General features: G+C 45.4%; 1 protein-coding gene, 1 non-coding gene and 2 pseudogenes across 2 annotated transcripts; 1 reads left to right on the forward strand and 3 right to left on the reverse strand.

Moving 5' to 3' along the window:
* The first annotated feature begins 1,009 nt into the window (after positions 1-1,009).
* On the forward strand, positions 1,010-1,618 carry LOC147418652 (uncharacterized). Its single transcript, XM_086505317.1, has one exon. It carries the CDS (start codon positions 1,010-1,012, stop codon positions 1,616-1,618), a length of 609 nt encoding a protein of 202 aa, XP_086361443.1.
* A 2,225-nt stretch (positions 1,619-3,843) lies between these two features.
* On the reverse strand, positions 3,844-6,033 carry LOC147418653 (25S ribosomal RNA; annotated as a pseudogene).
* A 347-nt stretch (positions 6,034-6,380) lies between these two features.
* On the reverse strand, positions 6,381-6,533 carry LOC147418654 (5.8S ribosomal RNA). The gene has a single exon (XR_015187212.1). It is a non-coding gene; the product is annotated as a 5.8S ribosomal RNA (ribosomal RNA).
* A 346-nt stretch (positions 6,534-6,879) lies between these two features.
* LOC147418655 (18S ribosomal RNA) lies at positions 6,880-8,081 on the reverse strand (annotated as a pseudogene).
* Positions 8,082-12,809: the final 4,728 nt, after the last annotated feature.

A 12,809-nucleotide genomic window follows, 5' to 3' on the forward strand; every position in this document is an offset into this window, starting at 1 on the left:
AAAACATTCAAGTGGCACTTCGCCAATTGCCCACTTTGATCCTGTTACCATTTCACGCCTGCATCTCCAAATGAGAAACCATTTTGATAGGCTTATAGCCTATATACCCAACCTCATTCTATATCCTCTGTGCATCATTATTGCACTTATAATCCCTTCGTCCAATGCAATCAAAAGTGACCATTTCCTTCCTGCTTCAAGCACTTAGAAAAAATTTGAACCTCCTACAGACCTTCAAAAGTGCTCCAGCTTATGAAAACATAACTCTCATCTCACACATCCAAAAGACAAACCATCTTCACAAGCTTGTAGACCATGCTCCCCACTATGACAAGCACTTGGATACCATCTCATCTATTTAAGTCTTCTTTCAAGCTAGTCTTTACATTAGATACCCGAGAGCAATCTATTTAAGTCTGCTTTCAAGCTAGTCTTTACATTAGATACCCGAGAGCAATTTAGTCTCTTTTTGTGGGGGCCCGGGGCCATGGGGAAGTCGACCCTAATGGAGTTCTTGGAGTACATCCTACGGGAGAGGTTCGAGAGCTTGGACGTGAGGCAGATAGCCAATCGATTTCAGCTGACACTTGTAGAAGGAAAGAACTTGCTGCTCTTTCCAGATGTTACTCGACAATCGAGTAATGCGGCCGCCAGCATATTAAAAAGGTTGCTCTCCAACGAGAGGGTAACAGTGGAGGCTAAAGAGAGGCCCGCTATGTCGGTTAAGCCTAGCACCCACTCTTTATTTACGGCCAATTGGAAGAGAGAGAGAGAGAGAGAGAGAGAGAGAGAGGAGATCGCACAAGAGACAAGATACTGTGTGATGAGGCATGGGAGGGGGGATTGGAGGAGAGAGGTTGACGGGTGTGGTGCCGACGTGGACCGATCTAGCGGGGGGAGGAGACGCTTCCTCTTTATACAAACACCCAAAACGGTGACACGCCGCAATCCCTTTCTTATTAAAACGCTCAAGGGGGGTGCCAGCGGGCTAGTTAACTGGGCCTTGGGAATGCCGCCCGACAAGACCCGGATAGGTCATAGTGTAGAAGCCCTTAACAAGTTAATTGGAGGCGGGGTGGATTGCTCAGGGCTGATAGAGTGGGTGACAAAAAAAGTGATGTATGACCTAGGGGCCGAAATTCCACTAGGAGCAAAGAAGGTGCCAATTCTCGGGTCTCTCTACGAGGATTATATCCTCTATGTAGATGCGAATGGGATAGAAACGATCCCATTTAACCAATTTGGGGATGTGTTAGACGAAATTGTACGGTTGCAAGGATACCGTGACGTTGTTATTAGGAGGAGATCTACAGGGAGAGTAGTGCAAGGGCTATGGCTCGGTTATGGGGAACCCATAAGGAAGAACAAAATAACGAGTTCAATGCGGTACCTGATGAAGACTGATCCTTGGCTTGGGTTTAAGGAGGACAAGGAAGGATGGAAACAAGGAGACTACGAGAAAATCAACCACGTTGAAGGCATGGACGATGTCGATAGTGTTAATATTTTATCAAGCGGGGAATATGTAGAGGGAAAGGAGGATGAGCCCGAAAGAGGAGGATGCCTTCTATCCAACGTAGGGGGCCGATCCTGGAAGAAGGACCCGCCGGGGGAGTGAATGAGGGCAAGCCTCTACCTCAACTAAACCCCCCCCGAAGTGGAGAGGACCCTGTAATTCTTAAGACAGTATCCGGAGCTTAGGGAAGCCTATTGCAAAATGGAGATATGGACGGAGGACCAGATGGTTCAGTGGGCAGTGTCTCGCATCAAGGTAAGGGAGGGTCTAAAGGAACAGGTGGGGGGGATCTATTTATAGGCGGAGAAGGCCCCCGTGCAAACAGGTTACGGGTTGCCTACCTTGAATGGCCTGCCTTATCCTCTATCGGGCCGATTGGGCTCTTGGTTATCGAGGTTGGATGCCACCCCCTCTTGATACGAAGAGCTCGTTAATCTTCTCAATCAGGAGAGCAAGGCTATAACCAGCACATGTTACCTACTAATCCGCTTATTTAGCCCAGAAAATAGCCCCTATTTCAATCGTAAATGCCTCGTGCAACACCTCTTTGCCACCTCATATGCAGAGCTTCCCAGTTACTTGCCACTCGTGCCAAAGAATGGCTTTGGTGCATCCACCCTAGCCAACCTAAGATGCAACATTAAGAGGGTCATTCGGCGGGTAATTGACCAGTTAGTTCTCCCCAGTGAGCTTACCTTGGAGGAAAACGACATGGTGACGTGCCACACTAGCATCTATGCGGGCCTCATGGGGTAGACTAAGGCACCTAATACGTGGGAGGCGTACTAATCCGGGTCCTTCTAGTCCTTTGTCATGGACAAGTGGGGAGACGAGTGCCCCAAGCCCCTCCTAAAATGAATCCTCTACTCTGGCCTAAATGGGGCCAGCTTGACTAGTCAGACGGGTGCCATCTCATTGAGCATTAAGGAGTCACACCAGATGTCCCCGTCCACTAACCTCACTGGATTTCAGAGGAGGGTATTGGGGCACCCAATACTACAAGAACTCGCCCTTTTTCACAATATGGTGGGTTCAAGGAGCCTGGTCTATCTTCCCTCCCAAACAAAGTCGTACTACGGAAGGCCAGAAGAGGAGTCTCTACAAGGGAAACCACGCAGCCTATACCACAACAGGTTACTTGCCTCCCATGAAGTCGTTCTTCTCATGCATTTGTTTTTAACTTGGTAGAATCTCGCTTGGGAATCCCCATAAGCCTAGAGAACGACATGTTGGTCTACCTTACTCGACGTTCCAGCTGTCTTTTTGCCCTCCATTTGCTGGACGCTTTGCTCAGACAAACCAGTTGCGCTTTCTAGGGCTCAAAATCTGTTAGAACGCAAAGCCTCACTCACCCCCCTAAAGGGCTCTTGAAATGCTTAAGGCTATCGGCACTATCGACACTATAAACCCCCCCCCCCCCCCCCCCCCCCCCCCCCCCTTTAACAACCTTATATTTAACTTTTGTATGGGCTTAAAAGTACCAGACGAGATGCCACCTTCTTTACTCGCTGTTGTCTTTCTCTTCTATCCGTACCTCATCTAGAACATCCCACGCCAAGCGCCACCAACTATCACGTGGGTTCATCGTCCCCAATCGTATCTTGGTCGTCTTGTTCAATCTATTAATGGAGGGATCTCTCATATGGTTTCTTTCTTTCAGTCAATGGTCCAGCTCTTTGGGTTACTTGGTGTCTTTAAGTATAGTATGGACCAGGCCGCTATCAACATTGTTCATCAAATGCTTGTTGTCCTAAACGAGGTCAGTAAGAATAAGAAAGGTGGGCTTGCCTCCCTTAATGATATAGAGTGCCACAAGCTCATCATTGACATGGGTAACAAGGTGTGGAGCCGGGTTGTGGGTCGCCTGGATGTTGCACCCGTTGAATGGTGGGCCACACAAGCTGTCCCGAAGGGCCTTATCATAATTTTTAAATGGGCCTCCATTCCAATTGTCGCGTCCTATAAGTGGGCTTTGGGTGAAGATAATGCCCAGGCGTCTACCACTTGAGAAAGGACCCGCCAGCTCGTTGTTCAGGGTATGTGGAGCTTCCTTCTTCCCGCATGCCTTGCTATCATATCCTTGTCCGGGAGGTCGAGTTCGTTAAAGTTTCTAGTGACGACGACTATTATTCCGACGCGCCTGACCACTCAGGGCATATCATGAAACGAATCATGTTTGGTGGGGGTAAACTGAGCTTTTCCATACCTTATAACCCCCTAATTCTCATTGTTGCTCAGTTTCTCATAGGTGTCTCGATCTTCCAATCGGTCAGCTTCCTCATCCTTCTCTTCTCTTATCAACTTTTTGATAAACCAGTGGGGCCCTCACCCTAATAGTTATAGCCTCCTCTTGACTCATGTTACTATTTAATATATACTGGCAGTGCACACTTATGATCTATTACCATACACATACCCCTACTCCAGTTGGGGAGCGTCCTATCAGGGGAAAAGGGGAGTATGGCCTAATTACAGAATTTTGTTAATACTAGCAAGGAGCGACGTTCTATGGCCATCGCCCGGTGGGCACGCGGAGACCCGCCCTCGCTGTTGGGGCAGCTCGAGCAGACCCTCGACAACCTCCGGTGTTAGACCATAGACCCCTAGACCCAGCCCTCAGAGCCAATCCTTTTCCCAAAGTTACGGATCCGTTCTGCCAACTTCCCTTACCTACATTGTTCTATCGACTAGAGGTTGTTCACCTTGGAGACATGGTGCGTTTATGAGTACGACCGGGCGTGATCGGCATTCGCTCCTCCAGATTTTCACGGGCCATCGGGGGCGCACCGGACACTTCGAGATGTGCAGTGCTTTACCAACCGTTGGACCCTATCTCCGGGTGATCCGGTTTTAGGGTGGGTGGGCTGTTAAAAAGAAAAGAGAACTCTTCTCGGGGGCCCGCCAGCATCTCCAAATTCGGTCACGTTGCCGTCCACCGCCACGTCCCGGTTTGGGAATATTAACCGGATTCCCTTTCGATGCACGGTGCACATTGCGCCCTTGACACAGGATTGCCTGATCTCTTAGGATCGACTAACCCATGTCCAATTGCCGTTCACATAGAACCTTTCTCCACTTCGGTCTTCAAAGGTCTCATTTGAATATTTGCTACTACCACCAAGATCTGCACTGGGGGCCATTTCACTCGGGCTCACGCCCAGAGCTGCGCCACGACCCCCACACCCCTCCTACTCATTGGGGCCTCGCACTTGCCCGGATGGCCGGGTATAGGTCGCGCGCTTTAGCACCATCCATTTTCGGGGCTAGTTGATTTGGCAGGTGAGTTGTTACACACTCCTTAGCGAATTTTGACTTCCATGACCACCGTCCTGCTATCTTAATCAATCAACACGCTTTGTGCGATCTAGGTTAGCGTGCAATTCGGCACCGTAACCCAACTTTCGGTTCATCCCGCATCGCCACTGCTGCTTATAAAAAATGGCCTACTTGGAGCTCCCATTCCTCACCGGGGTTGAGCAGAGCTACCTTGGTTGCTTCCCTATTTAAAGTTTGGTCAAGGGTGTTTCACACCCGATGCCTCTAATCATTCGCTTTACCTGATAAAACTACGACGAGCTCTAGCTATCCTAAGGGAAACTTTGGAGGGAACCAACTACTAGATGGTTCGATTAGTCTTTCACCCCTATACCCAAGTCTGACGAACGATTTGCATGTCAGTATCGCTACGAGCCTCTTTCATGTCAGTATCCCTACTCAGGCATAGTTCACCATCTTTTGGGTCCCAGCAGGTACGATCCCACTCAAACCTTTCACAGAAGATCACGGTCGGTTGATGGTGCACCCCGCGAGGGGGATCGCACCTGTCAGGTTACTTGCACCTCTGTGGGTTTGCCACCCACCGTCTCGCGTACATGTTAGACTCCTTGGTCCGTGTTTCAAGACGGGTCGGATGGAAAGCCAAGAGCACCAACGTCTCGAGCACACAGGTGCAAAAATGCATGCCATTGAGTAGCGCACGCTTTGTTCCTCGACTGGCACGATGGCATCGGTGGGCCAACTACAACCCGCTCTTGTCCCGCCGCGCGAGCCCACGCTAACCAGTGCCCCGCGTCGAGCGGCGGACCAGCTCACGTCGTTCCACATCCAACCGAGGTGCTCCCTCCTAGCAATTTCAAGCACTTTTTAACTCTCTTTTCAAATTCCTTTTCATCTTTCCCTTGTGGTACTTATTCGCTATCGATCTCTTGCCCGTTTTCAGCCTTGGATGTAATCTACCACCTACTTAGGGTTGCATTCCCAAACATCCAGACTCGTCGACGACACCTCTTGGAGGGACAGGGTCCAAGCTCGAAGGGTCTCTCACCCTCTCTGACGCCCCTTTCCAAGGGATGTGGGCCCGGTTAGTCGCAGAGGGAACGCCTCTCCAGACTACAATTCGTACGAAGAGGCCGCACAATTTTCAAGTTGGGCTCTTTCTGGTTCGCTCACCGCTACTAGGGAAATTCTCGTTAGTTTCTTTTCCTCCACTCAGTGATATGCTTAGAATTAGCATGGGTGGCCTTGCCTGATCTCAGGTCCGTGCGTTCGATTTCGATCAGGGAGGGGCATGTGTCCCGCTCCCCTCCCTCTTGCAATGCCCTTTCTCGACATGCCGAAACCACGGAGCGCAGAAGCCGTTCCCCACTCGAGAGCGGGGAGGGGACCGTTGATCACCCTTGCGGCTGGTCGTCGCACGGTGCCATTGATGCATTTCAGTCGACCGCGGCGGCACGATTGCCCCGTTGATGCCGCACACGAGTGGGAGGCGGGGAGAGGGACGTGCACTTGGACGGCCACCTCCGCTGTGCGAGCCCCTCGCTCTGCGGCACGGGAGGAGGAGGGGGCCTTGGCATGGGGGTCGTGCGAACGCTCAGGCAGACATGCCCTTGGACAAGCCGCGGGTGCAAGTTGCATTCAAAGACTCGATGATTCATGGAATTTTGCAAATCACACTACGTATCACATTTTGTTGCGTTCTTCATCGTTGCAAGAGCCAAGATAGTCGTTGCTGAGAGTCGTTGCTATGTATTTTAATCCTCCCGGAGGGAGGCATCTCAGTTCGACGTGGTTGTTATGTGTGCGCCTCGCGCACCCCCCCCCAGGGGGAGGGGAAGGTTTATCAAGCGGCCCCGTGCCTTGCGGCACGGAGGAGGGGGGACGCACTCACGACAGAGGGTGGGGGGGAGGCGCCCCTCTTCCCGCACCTCGTCGCACGACTGACAGGCGCCCCGGCACCGCCGGCATCTCGCCCACTATCTCTCGGCTCAAGCAACTGGGGCGAGGCATGGGCGACCGCGGCTTCGGGCGTGGCCCCTCGCGGTACGTCCACAATTCGTGGTGTTCGGTGGATGTGTGTCAATGATCCTTCCGCAGGTTTGAAAACCTTGCTACGACTTCTCCTTCCTCTAAATGATAAGGCTTAGTGAACTTCTCACAACATCACCAGCGGCGAACCGCCAGCGTCGCCGCGATCCGAAAACTCCACCGGACCATTCAATCGGTAGGAGCGATGGGCGGTGTGTACAAAGGGCAAGGACGTAGTGAACGCGAGCGCATGACTCGCGCTTACTAGGAATTCCTCGTTGAAGACCAATAATTGCAATGATCTATCCCCATCACGATGAAATTTCAAAAGATTACTCGGGCCTATCGGCCCAGGTGGTAAACTCGTTGAATTCATTAGTGTAGCGTGCGTGCGGCCCAGAACATCTAAGGGAATTACAAACATGTAATTGCCTCAAACTTCCATGGCCTAGACAACCATAGTCCCTCTAAGAAGTTGGCCACGAAGAGGATCCTTCGTGTAACTAGTTAGCAGGCTGAGGTCTCGTTCGTTAACAGAATTAACTAGAGAAATCACTCCACCAATTAAGAACGGCCATGCACCACCACCCATAGAATCAAGAAAGAGCTCTCAATCTGTCAATCCTTACTATGTCTAGACCTGGTAAGTTTCCCCATGTTGAGTCAAATTAAGCCGCAGGCTCCACTCCGGCTGGTTCTCTTCTGTCAATTTTCTTAAGGTTCAGCCTTGCCACCACACTTCCCCCGGAACCCAAAAACTTTGATTTCTCATAAGGTGATGGCGGAGTCATCGAAGTAACATCTACCAATAGTCGACATCGTTTATGGTTGAGACTACGACGGTACCTGATCGTCTTTGAGCCCCCAACTTTCGTTCTTGATTAATGAAAACATCCTTGGCAAATGCTTTCGCAATAGTTCGTCTTTCATAAATCCAAGAATTTCAACTCTGACAATGAAATACGAGCAATGAATACTAGCTATCGTATCCGAGAATGGTACCATTCCCATTGATTTCGTTGACCTATATTAGTAGCATAACTCTTCAGTACATCTAGTATGGTGGAGTTGACAATATCACTTTGCCCATCCGTTTGAGGATAATAGGCAGAGGAGAAGTTCAACCTTCTGCCCATATTCTCAAATAGTCCTTTCCAGAAGAGACTCATCATGTGAGGATATCTATCTGAGTCTATAGACTTTGGCAAGCCATGGTACTTGAAGATTTGAGAAACAAAGAGGTTAGCCATATGATGAGGTTTGATAGTCTTCTTGACAAGTATGAAATGTGCTTGTTTACTAAACTTGTCAACTATCGTCCATATGCTCGTATTTCTGTGGAATGATTTTGGTAAACCAAAAATGAAACCCATGGAGATACTTTCCCAAGGTGCATTTGGGATGGGTAATGGTTGCAATAACCCCGCTTGTTTACCTTTATCATACTTTACCTTTTGGCACATCATACATTGGGAAAGATAAGCTTTTATGTCTTATTTTATTGATGGCCAGTAAAAGTATGTCTCAATAGCATTTATAGTGGCTTGTATGCCCCGATGTCCCGCATAAGGAGGAGCACGGGATTCTAGCATAATCTTTTCTCTCAATTCTTTGGTAACACATAGCTTAGAGCCATAGAGAAGAAATCCATCTTTGACCTCATATGGATCTTGTATCTTCCCCATACTCAAAGCGGACATGACGTTAGCAAAATCTGGATCCATAGCATACGCATCTGCCATGCTAGATAGATCATTGTGGTATGCTACTGAAACAGCATTTGCTCTTGGTCGTCTTGAGAGAGCATTTGCCACCGAATTGTGCTTGCCAAGGATGTGAGCAATGAAGGCCTCATGAAATTTTGGGTTATCCCCTCTCTAGTATATATATAAATATATATATATATATATATATATATATATATATATATATATATATATATATATGTATGTATGTATGTATGTATGTGTATATATATGTGTGTGTGTGTATATATATATATTTATATATGTATGTACATACATATATACATATATATATATATATATATATATATATATATATATATATATATATATATATATATATATATATATATGTGTGTGTGTGTGTGTGTGTGTGTGTGTGTGTGTGTATTGTTGGCACCACGGGCCCATGCACTGGTGCATGCCGACGCATGGGAATTTTGGTCCATGGTGCCAAATCATAGAGAGAGTATCTCTATAGTTGGCACCATGGACCAAAATGCCCTTGCACCGATGCATGGGCATTTTGGCCCATGATGCCAACTATATATATATATATATATATATATATATATATATATATATATATATATATATATATATATATATATATATATATATATATATATATATATATATATACATATATATATATATATATATATATATAGAGAGAGAGAGAGAGAGAGGGTATCCATAATCAAGACTTAACAAGAATGCTCTTTCGGAAGAGCACACACGGTAGACAAAACCATGCAAGAAGCTTAGGTTTTGAGTTTACACTTACACAGTGCAAGAAGCCTATCTACATTGCATTCAGTATCGCATAGGGGATCCAGTGCAATGAAGGCCTCATGAAATTTTGGGTTATCCCCTCTCTAGATAAAATCAATAAGTGGTTGCTACTTATCCAAATATGGAGCCAAGAAAGAGTTAGTGCAAGAGGTTTGGTTTTTTGTCATGTATGGGAAGCACATTCTTTGTGTGCTTTTAGTAGTGTGAGTATGCATTAGGGCCAAAAATGCTAATTTTTGGGCCCATTACTAATCTCTTTATTAAGGAATTAATAAATAACATATTGCTATGTGTACAAAAATATGACATTGTTGTCTTCTCTATCTTGTAGTTTTTGGGTCTATTTCTAAGTTCAAAACATCAATTTTTCAATAATTTAGCCGAAATTCACTAAAATCAAGGCAAAAATGTCACTATCAAGCTATGACTAAATCTATCTTTTTGTCGGGTCCAAAAAACAATGCATATACTCTATCTACTATTATGGCTCTAGTATTTCTCTTTTTGCATGAGGTTCAAAAAACAAGGTGCATTTACTTGTGAGGTGGGCGTCCTTACCCGATCGCACAAACGTGTGCTGGAGGACAACCCTTTTGATAATTGGCTAGGTTTACAAGGAATTTCCAATGGATGACATTCAGAATTGTACCAAATCCATGGGATACAAACCAAAGGTGCCTAACCTAGCTCTATCTCGCGTATGGAAGCATAGTCCTCTAGTTAGCCAAACTGATTCCCATCGACGCTCTTAATTGCACTCCAAGATGAGGTGGTAAAGTGGAGATACACTACCCTTGGTTCATGGTATGAAACTTTTTTCCCAATATTTAATGGGCATAGTCGCCATACTTTCCATTACAATGAAGGACTTAAACTATTAGAGAAGACCTAAAGAAGTTCTAGACTCTAATGTTGGAAAGCACCTGACTTATTGGGTCCACCCGGCACTATGGAAGTAGTGTCATAACAAGGACAACCAAATCCCCTACTTTCGACCCCACACTCCCATAACTTAACTAATTACTACCACATTGTTATTACAATTAAAAAAAATGGGTTCTTTTACTTTAATTCCCCAACAATGAATCAATGGAACACATCATTTATTTTCGTCTACCATTTCAAAGAAAAATTTTTAAAGGGGAAAGCCAACCTGGTCAGGTGTGCAATGATAACTTAAAAATGATTTTTTTTATTCTTAAGAGAAAGCCAACCTAGAGAGGTTCTTCCACCATTGTCACCGAGGGTTCTTCGACCCTCACAACGGAGATCTGGATTGCTCCAGCTTGCGTCCCAGTACGAGTTGGTTTCGGGGCCATCTCGGCTAAGTAAAAAGTGTTAGGAAGGAAAGAACTATGATGTGAGCAAATTTTTGCTTATTGAACTATCAAGATCCAAATCTTCAAAGTTAGGATTGTAATTAAATTGTACTTAATAAGCACTTAAGATCTTATTGGATCTAACTTTGAAAGATACACTATCTCTCTAGATTAAACAAGTGAATTTGTCACTTCTTTCAAGCCCTAGTGAAATATATAGGAATGAAATTTACTTCTGAGATTCTGTATGTGCGACACGCACATCCAGACTCTATACCATCTTACAGGTAATTTCTAGACATATGCTAGAACATGTTTATATATGTGTTTGCATGAAAAAAATTGCATATCACTCATAGGGGGCAATGTCGGGAAATGGAAACCCTAAACTAAAAAGATGCATAACGTAATCAAAATAGTCCAATTTTGATGCCCAACATATCTAAACACATCTATAGAGCATGTATAACATGATGGTGAAGTCAAAACATGCCACTGTGAATCAGGTAAGAGATCGTGATCTCTTACCATCCTTCATGATGCACATATTTGACATCATGGCTGGGTTGTATACATCCTTACCGTCTCATGGATGAAGTATGGCGTCAAATGGACCTTGAAAAACTTGTCAAACAGTAAATGGCTAATGTTGGAGTGAAAAAGTGACTAAATGGTCATAATCCTGCCAAGTGAGCTCCACTTGGGCCCAAAACATCCACAAAAGGGTGACAAGAACATATACAACAAACTTGTCAAATCAGAATACATGACTGTGAAGCATGTAAGAGATCGCAATCTCTTACCATCCTTCTTGAAACAGTGCACTGTTTGCATGGTTGGCTTCAGAGAACACTATCTAATCACATCCCTAAAAGATTACAAAGGATGCCCCAAAAGTCCAAGTTAATGATGGAAGTAGCGGCAAGGACATTAACATGATCTTTTACTGCATTATTGAGCTTCAAAGAGGTGCTCAGGTACTAACTGGGTAGGTACTAATAGGGTGTGGGGACTAACCACTAACCAACAAGTGCAGGCAAAGGTGGAAAAATTTCCAGACTAGAAGCAAAGAAGGCCTATTCAAGCCAGAATAATAAGAACACACCAAAAGGACCTTAAAGTGGCATAAAGGATCAATGTTTGCTTAGGGACCACTCAAAATACTCCTCATAGAGTATTGGGAACATTGGTAGTCCCAAGAGCGGATTTGGTCAAAGCATCTAATGCTTATCAGCCTATTCAGGCCAAGCAGATAACCATATGACAATCAAAGATCATTAGAGCAGCGGTGGGGAACAACTAAGATGCTCTGAAATTTAGCATAAGTGCATCAAAACACAAAAAAAAATACTTCAAGACCGCAAAAGACATCAAAAAACATTGCACAGATCTTATTGGAGTACAGCTAACCAAACTTTGCATGAAAACACACTCACTAGGGTCATATCAATGTGCACAACATCATCATATCTTCAAAACATATCACTGTGAATTAGGTAAGAGATCGTGATCTCTTACTGGTCTACTGAAGGACACATGCAGATGGCACCATTGTGTTCCATATCACTTGTACTAAGCTATGAGTAGGTCTAGGGTCAAGTCAAACCATCAAATGCTCATCAGAAGTCAAATCTACTCATTTTAGAGTCTACATCACTGAAAATGGCTAAAGCAAGGTCATCTTGAAGTTCAGAACCATTCTTGTCCTTCTCAATGCATCCTACACACTCTCAACAATGATGATAAAACATACCACTATATTGCATCAGGTAAGATATCGTGATCTCTTGCTGTTCGTCACACATTCCCATCAGCTCTTGCATATAGTTAGCCTAGGTGTTTACAAACCCAATGGGTCAAGCCGCATCAATTTTGTGTCCACACCTTATATGCGTCAAACTCAGAACTTAGCGTCCAAACAAAATAACCAAAATTCATGTTTAAAGCTTTGCTCTAGTGGGAAACATTTTCTATAAACTCATTGGCCCTTGTGTGCTCCAACCAAGTCCAAGCCAAGAGTCGTATTAGGCGCCGCTTGCAACGTAACAGGTGCAATGTCTAGGTAGGCTCCACCTTATATGCTCAATGCTCTATAAATAATGTCAAAAGTGAGCAATTTTGTACTATCTA

The sequence above is a fragment of the Adiantum capillus-veneris genome, chromosome 29, assembly GCF_014529385.1.
Source record: "Adiantum capillus-veneris isolate H3 chromosome 29, ASM1452938v2, whole genome shotgun sequence".
NCBI classification, from domain to species: Eukaryota; Viridiplantae; Streptophyta; class Polypodiopsida; order Polypodiales; family Pteridaceae; genus Adiantum; species Adiantum capillus-veneris.